This window comes from Cyprinodon tularosa, unplaced genomic scaffold (genome assembly GCF_016077235.1).
Source record: "Cyprinodon tularosa strain WSP-4 unplaced genomic scaffold, ASM1607723v1 ctg857, whole genome shotgun sequence".
Taxonomy (NCBI): domain Eukaryota; kingdom Metazoa; phylum Chordata; class Actinopteri; order Cyprinodontiformes; family Cyprinodontidae; genus Cyprinodon; species Cyprinodon tularosa.
Genome location: NW_024039626.1, coordinates 86,442 through 108,337, shown reverse-complemented (window position 1 = coordinate 108,337; position 21,896 = coordinate 86,442). Strand labels below are relative to the sequence as shown.

The following is a 21,896-nucleotide window of genomic DNA, read 5'->3' as shown; positions in this document are numbered from 1 at the left end:
GTGTCCTGAGTGGGTAGCGTCCATAATTTACTCGAAACAAAGTCATTTAGAATGTTTTTAGAGCCTAAACAGTAGTGTATAGGATTTCCTGAAAGCGCGTTCACGAGTCTACGGAAACCGTGGCAGACCAAACCAGATGAAAGCGTCTGCTCTGCCGATAATGCAAGCATAGAAGAAGAAATGTGCTGTTTACCTGTGCAAAGAAAGAAACAACGAAAGAAAAATGTCTGAGGACTTCAGTGTTGAGGAAGAGCATGAGTTCTTTGCCGAGCTGAATGCGCACTTTCATCTTGTTTGGTCTGCCGCGGTTTCCGTAGACTCGTGAACGCGCTTTTAGGAAGTACTATACACTACTGTTTATGCTCTAAAAACATTCTAAATGACTTCGTTTCGAGTAAATTATGGACGCTACTCACTCAGGACACTTGGAATACATTGGATGAGCAGTATGGAGGAATATTGACACGTTTTTTTGTGGTGTACTATTCCTTTAACATCGCAGCCCCTGTATAGGAGAACAGAGGACCTCTGCTGTTCAGCCAGGCCAACATCCCCTTTAATGACCGACATTTCAGACACTTAAATGGGTATGGAGTATTGGAGGCTAACAAAGAAACCAAACGACCCCCGTTCCAAAGGTAGATCCCTTTGTCTGTTTCAATTTGCATGTTTTCAAAACAAAAACAAGGCTTTGTTGGGCTTCTGTATAAAACATCAAACTCAACGCCCTTCCTGACATTTTGAAATGAAAAAGCTTCCTAGATGGGAAGAGAAACGTCTTCAAACTCGGAAACCAAGTCCAGTGGATTGTTTTCCTTTTTTTTTTTTTTTTAGTCCTCTCGATATTTGTTCCTAAAATACAAAATGTTTATAAAACCTAACCTGTACATAACATTGTTTCAATAATTTGGTTAATATTGAGATACCTTGAACCATATCCATCAGTGTCCCTCACACAACAGTTGCTGCAACAGGGTGCTGGCCCTCAGGGTCCCCTGGGTGGCTCCACTCACACACAGCTCACCCACACCCTCTTCCCAAACTTCACAGTAGTTGTGAAGCACAAAAAAGGCATATATTACATGCAGTAGAGCGTTTTTTATGTCTTTACAGTGGAGGGATTTATTTGAGGTTTACATTTTATTAAAAAGATGGCATAATTCATGCAAATCTATGTCCATATTTGCTTAAAAAGTGAAATAGTTATTTTCAAGATCTATTATTTGACAATAATGGGACAAAATTATTTCTTGACTAAATAAAGATTATGATAGACTGACCAGATCTGGCCTAAAATCAACGTCTAAATGACATCTTGTCTTTGCAGATTGTTCCATGGGCTAAAAAACTTATTATCTAATGTTATGAAAATACATTTACCAATAAGAATTTATGATGTGAAAATAAATAAATAAAGTTTTGTTCCCTTGCTAGCAAAAAATTATTAAATATGATTAAATATTAATAATGTTAATCATGAATCTCATAGTTCTAATATAATTGTCATAAAACAGGACAGATGGACCCGGTATTCAAGGTGAGGCAGTCAGTAGGAAAGTTCAAAACGTTTATTAATATAAAACAAACCAAACCAGAACAGGAGCGCGATGCTTTGGCTCACAGCGACTGCTAGAGGGGGGCGGGGCACCGCCCAATCACTGACGCTCTGGTTGTGGGAAAACACAGGTAAGTGACCACGATCATCTGACAGGATATGATTATCTGTGCGAGTCACTTACCTGGTTTGATAGTGCAGTCCATGAGAGGTGTCCAGGGCCGATGGGCTCCCAACCAACGCAGCGTGCGTCACACAGAGTGTCTCTGATGCTGTAGTCCCAGAGAGATTGCAGGAAGCCGATCCAAGTCAGGGGAAGACAGATCAGGCAGGAACAGTAGGATCCAGGCTTCCAGGGATCCTCCAGAGCTCTCAGGCAGGTTCAGAGTCCGAAAGAGTTCAGAAAGACACGTACTGTACAGATGCAATCAGGCAGCCTCAGATGCAGACGGGCAGACTCTGTGGTTGAGAAGAGTTAGAGACTAGACGTTGAACCAGGATGAGCAGGACTTTAAACTGGTCTCCTCCTTGGAACCAGGCTTACGGGAATTAAAACTGTCCTTCTCTGCGTTCTGAGCCAAAACCCTGACGGCTCAGCAAAGAAGAGCCGGGACACGACCAGAAGACAGAAGACAAACATTAAACCCCCTCAATCCACTGGCTTTCCGGAGTCAGGACATGAGCCATAGAATAAACTAAAATAAGAAAACAGACAAACTGAAAACAAATAATGATCAGGCCTTGATCGCTCAGGCTGAACCGAATATAAAGCAATAGACGCAGGTGGAAAAGATGAGGGATAACCGCGCTGTTAGACAGGTGAGTGAAATTAACCATTAAGGTGAGCTATCAGGCCAGATCACGGCAATATTATCTCATAATAACGTCTTGTGTTGTCATATTATGATTTTACTCTAACATTAATGGCTGTTTTTCATTAAGAACAGACAAACAAAGCATAGATTGGGTATAAATGTGTTGACTTCTCCAGGTAATATATTACCTACTCATAAACTCTCAGTATAACTACACTTTAACACAGCTAACCATTAGAGAACCATGAAACATAACATTTTATTCCTCTTTTAGCAACTTTTTCCTTCATAAAATAAACCTTTAATGGAGTTCTTTTTTTCTTTTCTTTTTTTTTTTTACAGTTCACAAAAAAGAGGATTTCCTAAATGACAGCACCTGCCCCTTTGACTTTTTCAGTGACAGAAAAACAGGAACTTTATATCATTTAGGTTATTTAGGGCTGTGGGTGTTCACTTCTAAAACAGGCTGCCATAGGTTTTTATTTCAGTTCTTTTAAAATCGACGAATGTGTTGTAAATTGTCTGCCTGCTGTTTCCAGGAGACGTGATGTTGTCTCCCCCCTGATGCTCATTGGTTTTCTTTGAGTTGCACCTGAATCAGTCGGCTACAAAAACCAGCAGCAAGAAAGTCAAAATTGTGACTTTGAATATTACAATTAGTGACACAGAAGATCCCTCAGATCTTTTTTTATCTTTGCAGCGGAAGCTTTATTTTCTGACTAATTCCTCCTACTCTCCTACTACAACACTAACAGTTTATGCACAGCTGCATGGTGGGAGTAAACTGTGTACAGAGGCTGAACGCTGCTGCTCTCACAAACTTCCTTCTAACAGTTTTTCAAATGCACACGAGCTGCGCAACAAGTGTTTTTCGCTCTGTGCAAAGCAGTCAGTGAAATACTGACAGATTGTATGAATGACTCCTGTGTTTTCTGTTAAGTTGCTCGACAGGTATTTGTGCAGCATGCAGAAATACTGGTGCAAGCATATGATATTCTAAGGAAATACATTTCACGCCTATTCTATTCATATCCTCTTGCGGCTGTTAAGTCTGATGCACCAATAAAGATAAGGGATTGTGTCATCATTTTTAAAAAAATGATGAAAGATAACTCTCCAAGATGTATTTTGTCATCTGAAATGACAGATCATCTCTGCTAAAATGGTCACAGTGCAGAAAAAGAAAAACCTCCACAAACTGTCAGTTTGGCTACTTCTCCAGAATGTGAGAACAGCTAAGTTTACTTCACAAAAAGGCGGTCTGAATGTTACAACTGACCCAACCTGTGCAACAGACTTGTAAAATACAGTGATGTGTTTTTGCGAAAGAGGGGAGGAACCCTGTGAAACTCTCACAGAGTTAGATTACCTCATCTGGGTTTTTCATCTTAATGTTGCCAGAGAGGACGTTCCTGCTGCCCTCTGTAGCTCTCGTGCTGTTTGGGTGTTTTTTTTTTTTTGTTTAGTCCTGGTTACTGCCTGATTAAGACAGATGCACACTGGATCTCCCTGTACTGGGAAACCAAAAATACCTTTGAGTTTTTCCACAGCAAGCAGCTGGAATGTTGCTTTGCATTTGAGAGGAAGCTCTATTGAGCTTGGATGTTAATCCGAAAACGGGGTGGGGATTATTAATCTCAGATATCTGAACTAAGATCTTGAAATTACATCATCTCATTGAAATTGTTGACAGAAAACCAGCAGATTCTGCTCATTGGTTTTTAGCAGACAAGCTCTCTTATAATGTTCACAGGCAGTTTTGTTTATTTATTGTTCAATAAATTAAAAATAAAATAAAATCTTTCTTTTTGGTTTACAGAGAAGATTCAATTAGAAATTTGCCTCTTTAAAAAAGAGGGAAAATTGATGGATTTTTTATTGTTGAAATTACCTTCCCCCGTGCAGGAGGAGTAAAATACCAACACAGCAAATAAAGATGAACATTTTATACGGCGCTAAACAGCCAGGTTGTGTTATAAAAAAAGAGAGCAGAAACATCTGAGTTTTTGCCTGCAGCCAAAATTGGACAGTTTTAATAATTACCGCACTGATCATGTGATTGCAAGTAGAAAAAAATGACATAATTTCATTTGATGTCACTGGTTTACTCCAACAGGCTCCTCAGTGGTGCAATGGGTAGAACTGCTGCCTTGCAGCAAGAAGGTTCCGGGTTAGATTCCCGGCCCGGGGGCTTTCTGCATGGAGTTTGCATGTTCTCCCTGTGCATGCATGGGTTCTCTCCGGGTACTCCAGCTTCCTCCCACATTCTAAATTCTCGCCCGTAGACAGCTGGAGATAGGCACCAGCACCCCTCATGATACCGCTTGGGATTGGGACAAACAAACCCACAGGATTCCAATTTGACCTTTCTGTTACTGCACCTATCATAGCATTTGAAACACATGGCAGCCATTTTGGATTTTAAGGCCAGAGTGTGTGAGGATCCCCTGACCTTACAAATGAAAAATACAATTTCAAAGGTTATTTATACGTCAGGAACTCACTCTGGTTGCAAACAACCGTCTTATGACAAATGCTGCGTCCTGCTGGCGTAGTATTTACTGTGCTTTTTTTGTTTCTCTGAGTATATTTACCATCACATCATGTGACCAGGATTAAGTCGCTGCTCATGCTTACAATTAATGAAGAGGTCAAAGCAATGGAGGCGAGGGAAAGTGGAATATCTAGCGTAGTTTTAAAAAAAAATCATGAAATTCCAAGATCAAGAGTAAAAATCCTGAAAATGTTTGATTACTTCAAACTGGAGCTGTGCTGGGAAACAGTCTGATCATTGGAGTTCAGTGAAGCTGGAGCAAAAGCTCACGAGGCGTTTTGCTGTTAATAGAAATACACCAAACGATCACCTTGATAGTGTTTACTGTGTCCTCTTCTATGCTTGCAAAGGACTTTTGCACCGGACACAACCAACAGACATTGTTGCACACCGTCGCCACCTGCTGGCCGTCGTTTCTCACGAATTCATAAACTAATTAGTTTCTGATTAAAACACCAGCGTTTATTATTTGAATTGAGAAAGCTTCCTGGAGAGGTGGCGAAACGTCTTCAAATCTTGGAAACCAAGTCCAGTGGATATTTTTTTTACTCTTACGGAATAACTATGACCTGGATGACTGAGAATCTTCCTCAGCTCCAGCGTTTATATTTTACACTGTGCTTGTTGTTTTTGTACATGCTTTTTCTTTTAGCTTGACCTCAGATTTTCCTCGTCTTGTTTCACACATCTGCTCAGGAAAAGCTGACAGTAAGCCAACTTCGTTAAATCACACACAAACGACGAATGATCAATAAACAATCTCTTCTTCTCTCTTATTAATCATAGGTCTTTAATGAAATCTTATGAAAATGTCAACCTTATTGAAAAGAATGTGACAAGAATCCTTAAACATTTGTTTTAAAAAGAGACTAAGTGTTAATGAGATTTATTTTTGACATATTTATAGAGTTTAGGAGTTAGAAAACTTTTATTGTCATTTTGTATACACAGTGTATACAAAATGAAATCTCTTTTTGCACAGCTTTCCTAACATCTCCATTCCCAAAAGTAAAGCAGTGATCAAATGTAAACAGTGAGGGAATAAAAACATGGTGCAAAAAAAGGCATTGATATGGAAGTTCAGAACATTACATATAAATGGTGCAAATATTCAGTGTTTTTGTTTGGTGTTATCAGTGTCTGTTGTTCCTTCTAATGCTGTGAAGCCTCTTCCCAGAGGGCAGCAGGGAGACCAGTCCATGGTGGGGGTGTGAGGGGTCATTGATGATGCTACCATCGCTGGGATGAAATGTCTTTTTATGAAGGGAAGAGGACCCAATGATAAGATCTAGATCTAGATCACCCGCCAGCTTCTGTTCTCCAGACATGGAGTTTCTGACTGTTTACTGCAGACCGGTCTATCTGTCTATATGTGCCCTCCAACGCAAATCAAAAGAGTCCATGAAGACTCTATACCAGGCTTTCTCTGAGCTCTAATCTGCACACAGAGAGTGTTTTCATCATTGCTGGGGATTTTAACCAGATTACTTCAAGACTGTTCTCCCTCATTTCTACCAACACGTGGACTCTAAACATAACAAATCAAAACATTTTAGATTTAGCTTACTCTAACATGAAAGATGCATTCAGAGAACGTAAAGAGTACAAGATTCTTCTGCGCACCCATCACTGTGTGCACGGTGCGGCCCCCACGTATCTCACTGAGCTGCTCACACCACACACCTCTTCCCGGACCCGGTCAGGCCAACAGAACCGTCTGGCCCCACCCAGGACACGGCTAAAAACAAAGGGCAATAGGGCCTTTGAAGCCGCAGCTCCCCGTCTGTGGAATGCCCTCCCAGACCACCTTAGGGCCCTTCAGACGGTGGATTGTTTTAAGAATGGACTAAAGACTTTCCTTTTTAGAAATACCTACAATTGTTGATTTTAGATTTTTTTAATAGGCTACGTATGCCTGTTAATGTATTGATTTTAATGACTGTCTTTTTACTCTGTTTTTAATGTTATGGTCTTTTAAACTTGTTTTAATTTTCCCTTTTTTAATGTAGCACTTTGAGATTTGAAGTCAAATGTAAAGTGTGTTATAAATAAAATTCATAATTATTATTATTAAGGCTCCCTGCCCCCACCTCAGGTCATTACATCACCTTTCTGTCATGGCCTTGGAGGGGCTCCGGTTAAATTTTCTGTCAGGATGAGTTTTCTGATGCTTCACCATGAATCAAACTTATCGTTAGATGTTAAGTTAGTAGATTTAACATCATATCTGACCTTAATGGTGTAAGCAGCCCCACTTTTACCACATTCACTTCTACAATTTCACACAGTCATGCCTCTTTATTCTCTCTGCAACAACTAGGCTTTCTATTCTTTCATTTTGAGATAACATCCAGACCATCTAATGTTTCATGTTCTCTGTGGTTAACTGATGTGGTTCTCTTTCTTTATGGTAACTGAAGCGATAATTTAGGTTTCCAGTTAAACTCACTACAGATGGGTTAGGCACAGCTAAAAAAAAAAGCCAAAACGCAACTAATGCGGATTCACACGAGGAAATAAAAAGTCTGCTTTTAAAGAATAACTACTTCAAATTCCCTTCTGCTGGGCGCCCCATAGAAAAGCCCATCCTGCTTTGTTTGAGCTTCTGAAAATGATTACACAGACGTGGGTTTATGAGAGAGAGAGAGAGAGAGAGAGCAGTGAGAATAAAAAGAGGAAGACAGAGGAGGAGTCAGCAGAGGGTAAAGAAAGACGTTTAGAGGTGTAGATAGCCAGGCTTCCTGAGCTGAGCTGTGGGCCTTTTACTGCAGTTTTCCAACAAAACCATGGACTAGACCTTCATGAACGTTGGCTCACTTTGGAGAGTTTCACACCACATTTCAAGGTAAACAAAAAAGTCATCTAACTCTGTGCTTGATCTTCCAGCTTTGCAGCTTAATTGTTAATCTCATTTAATTCAAAATCAGTGACATTGTATTAGTAGACAATCAGCTTCAGCTTTAGGTGAAACGTGCATGGGGCTGCACCTACATGCAGGATCCAGAGCTGGAGAGGTCATTAAAGTAACATTTCTGAGAAGTGACCTTAAAGAAGGGGGGAATGATTTAACATGCTGGAATGCTGCACAGCTTTCAGGTCTCTGCATGTGAGGACGCAGGGAAAACAAGCAGATGTGGCTCTGATAGCTCCCCTTTTCTCGTACTTTCTGCTTCCAGTGAGCCTGCTGGAATTTTACAGTGCTGATATGTGTTTACCAACTTCCCCAGCAGTCGGCCAAGCCTCTTTACTGATATTAACAATAATGTCTGACTCTGATCAGTCTGACAAAGCCTTCAGTTTCCTCAGTTTCTGTTAACTATTATTAACACTGCCCAGATGTTAATGATAGTTCCCCTGACTGTTTTTACACCAAGTGCATGTGAAGTTTTTAGCAGATTAAAATAAGTGCTTATTACATATTAATAAACTGTCAGTTGTTTTATAAAAAAAACTGTGGGTAAACTTAAACCAGATGTTCAGCCATACGCAGCTTAACATGTATTCATGCATTGCATGTGTTAAGCAAAAAGCTGCCACAAAGCAGTTTTGTGTCATTTTATCCTGCAGGCCTGAGAAGCTTCCTGAATCTTCTACACTTCCCTCTCTCTCCAGTAATGATTTTTGAAACCTATTTGAATATTATGTAAAAAAAAAAAAAAAAAAAAAAAAAAGGAGAAGCTTTTATTTAAATGAAGGTGTGATCCTTATCTTATCTGATGCCTGTGTGGAAGTCAGCTTTGGCTGAATCACTTTTTTTTTTTTACTGCATTTAGGCATACAGGCTTTTTTATGTTGCCAAATTGTTTCTCATATAAGAGAAAAATGACTTTAAGTTGTTTTAATGTTTTAACATGCAGCTCTCCCCCCTCTGTCCTGTACCACTTGCAGAACGACCCAATGCTCGCCGTAGTTCCGCATTTTCATGCAGCTGGAACTTGCTAAAAGCTCTCATCTGTGTGCTCACTGGCACATGTGTTATCGACACGAACCTAATTCACGTTATGCAACACTTAGTTTGGTAACTGAGTGAAGGCGAAAGGCTGCAGCATTAAACCTATTCCACTCATTGCTCTGAGCCAAAACTCCATTTCCCAACTGCAACATCCAGATGTGCTGCATACCACAAAGTGAAAGCTGTTAGGAATGCAACGCCTTTAAAATGGGTTACAGTGAAGAAAAATCCAAAAACAAATAAACAAACTCTGCTACATTTGATTTTTGCAAACACTGCACAGCAGACATGATGGGACAGCATGGAGCTTAAAACCTTCCTTGTTGTTTAATCAGAGAAAAGCAGACGTCTGCATCATGGTTCGGGCATTTTGAAGGTGTAACACTTTATAGTTATTCATGTGAACGCTATTTTAGGTTTTGCAGATTCATTTGCATCAAAGGATGGTTCTTTACTCTGAGAACTGGGGTTATGAGTTTCTACTCACCGTTTCCACTTTTATTTCACACCTGTCTGCTCAACTGGGTTATTAGAACCTCAACTTATTACCTGATGTCTGTGTTTTGCTCTCTGTTCTGGATTTTTGTGTCTGTCGGCTGACTCCTCCAAAGTTTCATAGTTAAGGCCAAGCTAGTTTATTTCTGTAGCACATGTCAGTAGCAAGACAAGTCAAAGTTCTGCACATGGAAAACAAATTAAAAAGAAGCATGCACTGCAGTGGCATAAAGGCAAAACGAAAAGTTAGAGAATTAAAGTGAGGCATTAGAATAGGAGGAAGATAAAAAAAAATTAAATGATTAAGAAAATGGAACAAAAGTTAGACTGGAAACTGGGATGATGTGCTCCACTTTCTTAGTTTTAGTGAGGATGCAGGCAGCAGCATTCTGGATCAGATGCAGCTGTCCGATCCACTGTTTATGGAGACCTGTGAAGAAACTACTACTAATCAATTCCACTGAAGATGAAGGCATGAATTAGTTTTTGGTGAGAAATTAGTCCTTTAATTCTTGAGATGTTTTTTTAAGTGTTAAAAAGTGCAATTTTTTTTTCTTTATTTGCCTCTGAAGGTTAATTACTACACCCTAACAATGATAAACTGTTTTAATGTTTACAGAGATACTGATAATTATATAAATTGTGTAATTAAACCATTTTATTGCATTGTGATCCCCTCAAAAAATTTTTTTAGGATCGACTAAATTAAAAGCGGGATTAAAGGAGAGGAATCTACCAAAGCTGGACAGTTACTTGCATTTGCAAAACAATTTTCAAACCACAGAGGTGCTCAGTTTAGGTCACTTTGCATTTATCAAGGGTAACATATTGACTCTCTGATTCCAGCCCTTTAGGTGGCAGTAGTAAGGTTTAAATGATTGGTTTTTTTTGTGCTTTTTAACTTTTTTGGACTATGGCCTGGATAACTGAGAATCTTCACCAGCATAAGGTTTAAGTGGGTTTGCTGCAGTGCAATTTTCATGCAATAGAACTAAGTACTTTTCCATACAACAGTGAAAGGACCCTTTGGTAAAAGTGCAAAGGAAAAATAAATCACCATATTAATGCAAAATTATAAAACTACCCGCCCTACTGCTGGCTAGATGCTAACTTTCCCTTTTTAGATAGAGGGGTAGGATCCACCCCTTATTGCAGTCCATGTGTGATGTGGTGAGGGGGGTTAAAGTCAACCCACTTCTGTTACATCACTTACCGGCTAAAGGAAGTGGCCTCAGTTGCAAATCAGCTGACAGAGAGGCAATGATGTAGTAAAGATTTTTGAGACCAACCAGCTGCAGGATTTAAAATCGTTAACAAGTTTATTTTCTTGAAAACTCACACGGAAAGAAAGAGACAATTAGAAGAATCTTATTGATACAATTATTTTAAGACTTTGGCGCTCAGACCTCGGCAGGAAACATTAGCGCTGAAATTTACTTTAATATGCATGAGCAGGAGTGTGAGAACAGGGATGTTTGCCCCCAGGCCTGAAACTGGTGGTGGAGTGGAGATAGTAGTGCTTCACTCTGGACCCGAAGGATAGATGTCCAGCTTGGATAAACACAGGTTTGCATGAACTTGTCCATGATGAGCAAGCATGAAGCGAAAGTGGAAAGGAAAAACTCCCCTTTTGGAAGGAACCTCTGGTAGAACCAGGCTCAACATCAGACTGTTTGAGGCGGGGAACGCAGTCAGAGTCCAGGAGGAATGACACTCTGATAGGGACGAGGTTTAAGTAGCACCATGGACAAGCCAGATGGAGCTTTAGCTACGATGTTGGAGAAAGGGATGGATGTTGGGGTAATCTGGGTCAAAATCAGACATAGCGCAACCACTGCTTGTGCTTGCTGGGAAGCAAGTGGAGTCGTGGATTTGGAGACCATTTAAGATGAACTCTTGATGCTGATTGGGCTTTATGGAAGGGCGGTTCAAAGACCGCTATTTCTTATTCTGTTTTATATCAATTTTATGTTTTATTATCTATTACCTTCCTGTCAGAAACAAGCTTATAGATTAAATGAAAATAATTTTCAGTCTAAATCCCCCAGCGGGTTGGGAATAAATTAAGGGATAAGCTGTAGTTTGTATTTCCCTGAAGAAATGAGGGACATCACCACATGGATGAGGTCAGAAGGACAAAATGGGATGAAAATAAGGTCTGGATTCATTTAGCTGGGATGAAATTCAGCCTCTGGTCAGCTTTAAAGTCAGATCCTGAAATGCCGGTTAGAAAGTTATTCCTTTTATAAAAACACAGGTTCTCTCTAATAATCAAGAAATGTTTTACCCCTGCAGAGTGTCTGGATGTTAATGTTAAAGCCTGTGCTTTTATTTCCCTATAGATGATTGACGAAAGCAGCAGCTCCAGCTCCTCCTCCTCCTCCTCCTCCCGGTTGGTGGAGGACTTTGAAGAAGAGCTAGATGAAGAGGTGGACAGTGAAGAAGGGAAGAACCAGAGTGGAAGGGGCAGTCCAACACCCAGCCTGTCAGGCTTCGCCTCTCTGCGTGCCGTCATACGCATCAAACAGAAATACCAGGCCATTAAGAAGCGGCGACAGGAGATGGCCCTCAGGCTGGGGGCACCGGGGGCCCTCACCGGGGCTCCTGGGCGCACCAGCCCCAAAATCTTCACCTTCGACCCACTCACCCCCACCAGCTTCTCTGCCTTTCCTCCCGTCCCGCAGAAGAAGAAGCGAAAGAGAAAGAGACGAGTGATGTTTCCTAATGGCGGGCCGTGCAAAGCCGTCCCCAAGCAGGAGCGCAGCAGAGCCACTTATTGTCTCTACCTGCTCTTCGCCATAGTCTTCCTCCAAGTAAGCCAGCAACAACCCTCCTCATCCACACAGTTTATACCTGTCGTCATTCTGAAACTCTAACCACATTTAAAAAGTAAATATAGAAAAATAAACATATACACTTCCTAAAACATGAAGGAATCCCAATCTACAACATATGCCTGTTTGAGTGGAGTCAGTGGGAATAAAACCAAGAGTCACAGAAAGGAGCTTAAGTTCAAAAGTAAAAGGAAAACATTTTGTTGTTAACGTGCAGGAAACTGGGATGATGTGTTTCGTTCAGATGGTGTGAGATCCGTGTTTGATTATTCTTGGTTTATCTGATGAGCTTTAGAAACTCAGCATAGAACAACAGCACCGATTTAACCCCTTAAGCCCGGCAGACTTCAGGGGCTAAAAATGTATATTTTCACAAATATATGAAAAAATAAGCAACACTTTTCATTTCATAGCTTTGTAAACAAATAAAATGAGATTTAAAATTCCACTTGACATGTGTGACTCTGCTGGAGTGGTATTCATTTTTAGCCACACCCCCTAATGGCCGGCATCATTGGAAACTAGAGGCTCAGACCTTTCCAAGGAGGGGTCGGAGGTAATTGTGCGACCGTTTCAGGTGATGTAACCAGCATGCGAGATGTGGATCTATAAAGTCGGAGGGTTCATCCAGAGTTTCGAATGGGCTTTCATGGTGTCTTGCAATGTTTATTTTGGGAAAGAATTTCCTGAGGATAATTTTTTTCCTTTTTTTCTTTGTTCTATCCCCAATAAATCAGACATGGAGACATTTAAAATAGGGCTTCCACCTGAAAATTATTCCTCAATGCTTTTCTGTTATACAAATACAAACAATTGTATTTCCAATTTGTAGTTTGGGAGCTGTACTTGCTTTTATTCACATATGTAATTTCAGGAATAATTTGCTCCTAAAACCCTCAGGGCTTCAGGGGTTAAGCATATAATGTTCTTTATTAGTAAAAAAGAGGTACCTTCCTTCTAGCTTGGTTGACAGACTCCTTTTGGAAAGAATTTGCTTGAACATGACAAGCTAAACTAAAAGTTGTTGCTAGGCAACAAAGCTTGTATTTAATCTAGAGAGGTAAAGAAGACCGATTCTTCAAACAAATATAGTAATAATAATGGTTAGCAATGCAATGTTGAGGGGGGGCATAGGTATTGGGATTAGATGCGCTAAGGTGCGGGCAGTTAGGTTCCTTCTATTTTCCTCATTTCAATTATTTTTCTTTTTGTTGTCTCTGTCCATGCTTTTTTTTTTCTACTATCACTTATGTTTCTTTTTAAATAGAAATCTGTAAATGTCAGAGTAAATACACGTTTACAGGAGTGTTTTTCAATAAATATATGTGAAACAAAAAAGAAAAAGGCTAAATGTACAAAGAAAATCATAGAAATCTACAAAGAGCCGTAGATAACCTGGAAAAGAGCAACAGAAATGATCTCAAACGGCTCCAAGAAATGTCTTTAATATGATGCAAAACAACTCAAGAGGATTTCCATTAAGTTCTGTCAAAAAAGAAAACAAATCGACAATAATAAGAGAAAATTGGACTCCCTTTTTGAAATGACCTCATGGTAGTTTGTTTTTGTACTCATACTCGTCATCCTCCACCTATCCCGGACTTCCTTCTCCCGTGACACCTCCTCCAGCTCCTCTGAAGGAGGAACGAGGCATTCAAGAGCCAGCCTAGGGACAGAGTCCCTCCACCTGTCCTGGATCGTCCCTTGTGCCTCCTCCCACTTCGAGGCCCACAGAGCATCAGAAAAAAAGTTGTTCTAGCCACCTCAGCTGACTCCTCTCGATGTGGAGGAGCAGCGGCTCTACTCGAGCTCCTCCCCCATCTCTAAATGACCTGTATCTCTAAAGCCCCATTCACATTACCTTTTTGAAAACTGTGCCGAGATCGGTCTGAGCACCGTAACAGAGATAACTGTTGAGAGTAAATGGTACGAAAACTAAACCAGACTGTGCCAGACGCAACCGAAGCACGCTAACATGGTACCAGTTCTCAGATAACAAAGAGCGCATGAGCAGACCGCATCATCTTCTTATAGTCAGCCTCCGTAATCATGATATTTCAGACATTCATAAAAATACTAGCTTCCCTACCATGCCAGATGATTTCCAGTGATGATTCTGCTTAGCAGTGTGATGAATCTTAGTATCTGTCTTTGTTTTCTGCGCCTGTAAACCCTGATTAGACTATCGTTTGTTGTATCCACTTCCCAAAAGCCGACTCTGTCAAGCAAATCCACCAAAGGCTGCCTTCTTTGCCTGACTCTCAGCAAACAATGAAATATCACGCCATGTTGATTTGCTTGTTTACCTCTAGAAAGCAGTAGTACCGTAGATCAGAGGTCACGGAATAGCGGATCGCGGTCTGAATCCGGACCCACCTGCTGGCTAATCCGGACCCAACTTGATTTAAAACATTTATAAATTACCGCATGTTGTTAGACGACAGTGTCTAATTTCACTTGCGCCGCTTCTCCTGTTAATACGGTAAAGCCCTCCAGAGCGTCCGGCTCCAGGCTACATGTGATCCAAATTAGCCAATGAGCTGCTGTCAGTCTGGGTTGCTGCTGCTGCTACTTTAGACACAGCAGGCAAACCTGTGGCAAGCCGGGCGATGGGAAAGAAGATGATGAGAAAAAGAAAGCAGAGAAAGTGTGGACTGCTGGAAGAACTGGAACCGTGAAACCGTGTTAGGGTGATGTGTAAACAGTAATAAGGAACCATGCTCGGCATGATTAACTGATCCACTCGGCATGGATCCGCATCGGAGGAGTAGTGTAAATGGGGCTTAAGTTTTGGACGTGAGCGCGGGAATGTAGACTGACTTATACATTTCAATGAATCATATTTACTCCCCATGTAATTTACTTGAATCTAATGTGAGGAAAAAACTTTAACACATTCTAGTATTTAACAAAATAAATTAAGAGATAAAGGTTTGACTCAGTTTGTTTGAAATTAACAATCTACAACAACAGAGAGAAGAAAAAGATGTATTTAATGAAAACAAGATGACTAAAATGTGTTAAAAATCTGCAAATGATGGTAGGAAAGTTCCCTGCCAACGTTTCATTGAGTAGTTCATGCTGAAAATAGCAAAGCTTCTGATGTGTTTCATCATGTTCGGATTTAAATATAGCCCCGACATTTTCCCTGCATGCTTTGTCATGCCTGGATTCGTTAGTGCTATGAATAGAGCCCAGTTATTATTCAGTAGAGTTCGGTTGATCCACACGTGATTAAGCCCTGCAGCAGCATGGGTGGATTACTCCAGTAAACACCGCCTTCTCCCCAACATGCAGACATTAATTACACTCATTAGAATTGCAGGCCTGAGATGTAGTTGCATAAATATTTTCAGTGAGAATGTTTCCCATTTTTGCCAAAAATATTTATGCATCTGGTTTTCAATTTTATAATTTCCATACAAAAACGTTTATAAATGCGCCCTTGTTTTAGAGGTTGTCTGCAAGCAGCATGATCGAAGCAAAAGCTGCTCTGCGAGCTGCATGCACGTATGGAAACTCTTTTAATTTAAATATAGGGGAAGTTGTTCTTTAAGTTTATCACGTAAACAGCCTGAGGGAAGAACCTGTTTCTATGGCAGCTAGCTTGTATGACAAGTCCGTATCAGCAACCTGAAGTTAAAAGTCTGTGTCCAGAATGTGTGGGGTCTGCAGAGCTGTTAGCTACCACCTTTTCCTGACCATTGAACGCTGTAAGATGAAGGATGAAGGGAAATCATTTTTGATGTTCTGATCTGGTAACTTGCAGGGTTTTTTCGTGGGTAGAAGTTTAGAGAATGAGATAACAACGGGTAAATCATAATCTAAAAAGAATGGAAATGCTAAAACTCAATTTGAAAACAGAACAGAAAATAAAATAAATGCAAAATGTGTATAAAAATAAAAAAAAATACATTTGATATCAATAAAATAAACTGTAAAAAAATACATAGCTAAGTAAAAAAGTTCTTTTAGAAAAATGTTTTCTTCCCACAGTTTACAGGATTCCTCCTGGGTTATTTTAAAGACTATGTGGTCAATTTAAGGTAGAAACACTAAATACATTTAGAGGTGAAATCAGGTTCACAAAAACTAACCAAGAAATCAAAACAACCAAACAAAAACCAAAATCTTACTTGACTTTTTTCCATTTTCAACTAACTGGTCAGGTTGGTTTAAAAGTAACCGGTTAAGTTTTAAAAAGGACTAAGGACTCAAAGATTTCCCAAACAATAAGCTTTTCATAAGACAGGAAATTCCACTAAAACCAGCAATCAGCACGTTGACTGTTCATTCCCTATGAATGAGGCTTTCAGAGAGAGACTTTTAAAGGGTGAGGTTTATGATTAACATGTTCGATTGGTCCACTGCTTCAGAAATCGACCAATCAGCATGTAAAATGGGCCCAGTGACCTCACAGCCAATCGCAGCAGTCCATGCGGCATGGTTAACCAGGGCCTGGTGCAGAGCAGCATCTGATTTTGCAGCACTAATGGCCTTCAGTCAATAATGGCGAAGCAGGAAAAGGATGCGGATAAGAACATGTTTGGGAAATGAACTCGAGTCAGAAAAAAAACAAACAAAAAAACAATTCAGCTAACAGTAATCATGGCTTTTCTATTCTTATCTATACTTTTGAAAAGAAAAAAAAGACTTCCGAAGCATAAATAAAGCAATCAATACTTCTGTGTGCCCTCAGATTTCTTTAACATGTGACTCTATCTCCTCAGGTGTACAACGCCATAGAAAACCTTGATGACCATGTTCTCAGATACGATCTGGATGGCTTGGAGAAGACTCTGAGGAGGGAGGTGTTTGGGCAGCAGGGGGCGGTGGAGGGTCTGCTGTCCCATTTTAAAGACTACTTATCCACATATGTTCACAACAAACCCTTGGTGGTGTCGGTTCACGGGCCTAGCGGTGTAGGGAAGAGCCACCTGGGGCGCCTCCTGGCCGGACACTTCCGCTCGGTAGTGGGGGACACCCTAGTGCTGCAGTACTACGTCCTTCACCACTGCCCCCAGGAGGCTGAAGCCATGCAGTGCGCTCGCAACCTCTCTGCTATCATCTCGGAGATGGTGGAGAAGGCCGAGGAGGAGGAGAAGATCCCGCTCTTCATCTTCGACGAGGCCGAGCACATGCACGTGGAGATCCTGGACGTGCTGTTGAAGCTAGTCGCCTCCAAACAGTCCAACGAGTACCTGAACGCCATCTACCTGTTCCTGAGCAACCTGGGCCACACGCACATCACCAAACACATGCTACAGAACTCCTCGAGTATTTCCATGGCGATGACCGCCTCTGGCCGCCATAGCAACCTCGTGAAAGAATTGACTCCAATTTTACGCAACAAGCTAGAGAAGCATCACCCACTGTGGACTGAGGCTGACATTATACCTCTTGGACTTTTGGAGAAAGATCATGTGATGGAATGCTTTTTGGAAGAAATCACTCGTGAGGGATTCTACCCAGATCACAGCAACATCGAGCGCCTCGCAGGGGAGATTGAATACTACCCTATAGTTGGAGGGCACCAATACTCCCAGACAGGCTGCAAGCAAGTGGTGGCAAAGGTCAACATGCTGTAACACTCTGCAGGAAGCCTCTGTTTTATTTTACATTCTCTTTTTCCAATGAAGAATAAAGATATAAGATCATGAGAGTGATGAAATATGAAACTTGAAAAAAACAGACCCAAAGTTGTCAGGAGAATCAGAGCTGGCCATTTACCAGACAGTTAAGCGTTTAGGAGCCAGACTCTACAAAGAGAAATTAATCCTGTGAAATGTTTGAAAATATCCCAAACACTCCTTACAGGGTTGGTCCACCCAAATTACACAACAGTTTATGACTTACCACCGTATGTTTCCCTCTCCGTGCAATACTTTTTATTATGTGGTTTCCAAGGATATGGCAAATTTCAAAACATCACTGTAGATATTCACAGCGATGTTACTTATTAGGTATGAAATCTCAGGACTGAATTAAACTACCTATAGTTTATTGTATCATGTTATCTTTATATTTAGGCTGGTCTTACTGCATTTAAGCACCACTGCATAACTTTTGACCCAAGTATTAGCTTAATTTGATATGTTACATTTTCAGATCAGCGCTACTTCTGTAGTGATGCTCCACGAGGGCTGTATGAGGGCCTGAAGGGGTTAGCTCAATGCTAACTGAGTCATGTGACTCAGAGCTCCCCTTTACAGCAGGCTGAGCTCCACTTTAACATGACAAGCTAAGCTAAAGTTGTTGCTAGGCAACAGAGCTTGGATTTAATCTCGGGAGGTGAATATAAAACATATAGTCTTTTTTTTACGGCACTGGTGGCTCTTTTTTCCTGACAGAGAGGGGGGGCGAGACATGTGGCAAAGGACCACAGACCTGATTCGAACCCAGGTCGGCCACATCAAGGACGAAGGTCTCCATACATTACGATTCTGTGCAGTAGCCGGTATGCCACCTGCACACCCATAATTTTAGGATTAAAATTTACTTAGACTTTCACTGAACAATTCAAATAAAGTATGAATTAGAATAAAACCAGTCAAATTTACACATTTAGAAATTATTTTATTCTTTGTTTTTTCTTACCTCCTCATGCGACCTTTGCTGACATTTTTTTTTGATTCCACTACGAAGCAAACCCACACAACTGTTTGATACTACATTGATCGCAGACGAGGGGAAGTCAACAAGGGTGTGTATTTGGGTCATTGTTGGTTTTGAATTTCCTTAAAACAACATTCAAAGCATTCGAGCAAACTGTTTTCTGAGGAAAACCACATCTTGCAGTTTGCAAAGTGGGCATAATATTGATGGCAAAAAAAAAAAGACAGAAAATATACTCCAAGTCATAATATTAGAATTTAGACGTATGTATTGCCAAAAGTGTTGAATATAAAAGCTAGGCTATAAAACAGCAAATCGGAGCCAACAGATTAACAATAGGAAGTCATAAAAAGTTCATATGTACAATATATAAAGATGTAAAAAAAAAAAAACATATACAGCTAATAAGCCGTGACCTTGGGCTCTGAATGCATTGTGTTGGCTTTCCTCGAATGGAACCCACTTTGCTTAAATACATGCAACTTTTATGTATAAAATAAGTTGGGCTCTCTTTTTCAGCCCAAACAATGTTCATAAACCGCCTGGATATACGAAATCTCGCCCAATTTGAACCAAAGTCTATTGATCTCTTAGACCATAAATGTAAAGAAAAATTTTTTTTACCCATTGACGGCCATCCTAAACTGCCAGATTGGTAAACATCCCAACCTGGCAACAATGCATGTAAGACTGGAAACGTAGCCTTTAGATGCAAAACTCCATCATGCACAGCAACCAATTTTTGTCAAAATATACAAACATAAATTCGCCAAATATAAGAGGAACATTGTAGTTGAGTTTAAAGAAAGCATTTTACTTTTATTACAATTTAGTTTGGTGCAAGGATTTTACGGCTTGAAGAAATAGAAAATTACACCTTATGCAAACCGTCACAAAGATGTGCATGACAAGGAAGGGCTATATATACTGCATGCATCATTTAGGTACCGGTAGTTAACATTGCATTACTTCTTAAGCTCCTTGATTTATTTACTGTCACAGGTAGGTGCTTCAGCCAGAGAGTAAATGTTGGGGTCCTTGCACGCTGAAATTAGAACCAGCCCAGTGGGCAAATGCCCGGTATCACAGATTACCAGTCCAGCCTGCATGTAGGATCCATGTGGAAAGCGCTTTCATCAAGATTTGACCTTCCAAAAAGCTATTGCAGTGGTTCTTGAATGATTGGACAACTCTGGCCAAGTTTCTGTGATGTATAAAAGAGAAATAATTTGAGAACTCCTTTCACATATTCAGTAATATTATTTAGTATAATTCAACCAAGGTGAACCTGGTTTTATTCATGTGAATGTGATCTGGGTGGACTAATCCTTGAAGAAAGTAGGCAGCTCAAACAGAAAAGACTCCATGAAGACTGAAGGACATACGTTACTCTACTTCGTATTACCATAAAAATAAATGGAGACTTTCATCCAGGACCTACATTCCTTCTACATTTTTCTGATGATTGAAACCTAAAGTTTCACCACTCAGCCTGACCTGCAGCCATCATGCCTGAGAAGGAGCTGCGGACACTATTTTTACACTGCAGCAATGGGACATGTGCTTGCATCAAAAACATCTTTAAAAAAGAGCGTGTGTTTATTTATTACGCATTCAGATATGTTATGATTTACTGCAAGTTTACAGCCAAGAGAATGAACTTGGAAGGAGCTCAGACCGACACCAGCTGTTCTCATGTTGTTTGGTGGATCTGGGAGGATGGATTTTCTTATTGTTCGGTCATTTCCTGTGTCATAAAAATGAATTAAAATGCTTCATAAACATGGATGCTGTGGGATCTGCCTTGATTTAACTGACAGTGCAGTATATATGTCAGAGTTTGTCTCTAGGCTATTGTTTTTATTAATTTTTTTACAAAACCAAACTTTGAGTTGAAGCTTTGCAATATCACACATGTAAACACACTGTTGATTTAAAAGGTTCACAGTCCTTTGTAAACTCTCAGGGCCGGATCTATCAAAGGTTTGCGTGTATAAAAACGTGAGCTATTTAACTGCGCACGCTAAAAAATGTACAAACTGATCTATCAACAGCGTGCTAAAAGGATTTGGTCTTTAAAACGTGCTAAATAGCTCCTCTTATCCATTTAGTACTTTTTCTGCAATGAATATGCAATATGGGGCGTTTACACGCTAAAGTGCGTCTTGTGGGAGGAGAACATGTAAATATATTAATTTAGCACTCGCAAAGTGATTTATTAAACCTGAAATCAGTTTTGCTAACGGTATCTGACTCTATATTTAACACGTTTCAAAAGAAGGTGCAAATGGTCTGTATGCGTAATTGCGCACACATGGCAGCGGTTATTGTCGCAAGAAGGAGACATGGAAATGAAGCAAGGAGACGCAGAGAACGCATTTTTTCACTCCGTGTGAATATTTTTGGAATGAACGAGGAAACGATCATCAAAACATATCGTTTATCCAGCATTGCCATTTTGGAGCTGTTGGGGGAACTCCGAATGGATTTGGAGCCAGCCACAAGGAGGACCCACGCAATACCAGATATCACAAAACTCCTTGCAACGTTGCACGTTTTTGCATCTGGGTCATTCCTGCGTACGGTTGCAGCGAGAGCTGGGATCTCCCAATCTCGTTTTTCAGAAGTGCTGTCCGACGGGGTCGGGGTTCTCCCCCTGCGCCTGTGGAGCAACATGCCAATGCTGCGGGGATGCGTAATCTCATCCACAGTCACTTCTTGTGAGCCATTTGGTATGTGCATTTTTCTACAGGCCAATACAAAACACCTGTTTTTTTTTTTTTTTTTTTTTGTTGTTGTTTTTTTTTTGTTTTTTTTTACTGCAGTGAAGTAGAAATTCAGCCACATACCACCTTAGGGAATAAAGGTTGCAAAAGTTTTTTCTTTATATACTGATGAAGGTTCTCAGTCATCCAGGTCAAAGTCATTCCGTAAAAATTCAAAAAATATCCACTGGACTTGGTTTTCAAAAACCAAGTCCAGTGGATATTTTTTGAATTTTTACGGAATTTTCTTTATATATCACTGTAAGATTTAAATTTCTTAATGCATTAGTTTGCACAAACTACAAACTACT

General features: G+C 40.3%; 1 protein-coding gene across 1 annotated transcript; it reads left to right on the top strand.

Annotated features, from left to right (window-relative positions):
- The first annotated feature begins 7,606 nt into the window (after positions 1–7,606).
- tor4aa (torsin family 4, member Aa) lies at positions 7,607–20,606 on the top strand. The gene is made up of 3 exons (XM_038273094.1): positions 7,607–7,769; positions 11,714–12,184; positions 16,936–20,606. The coding sequence occupies exons 2-3, from the start codon at positions 11,714–11,716 to the stop codon at positions 17,791–17,793; spliced, it is 1,329 nt and encodes a 442-aa protein (XP_038129022.1). The 5' UTR covers positions 7,607–7,769; the 3' UTR covers positions 17,794–20,606.
- Positions 20,607–21,896: the final 1,290 nt, after the last annotated feature.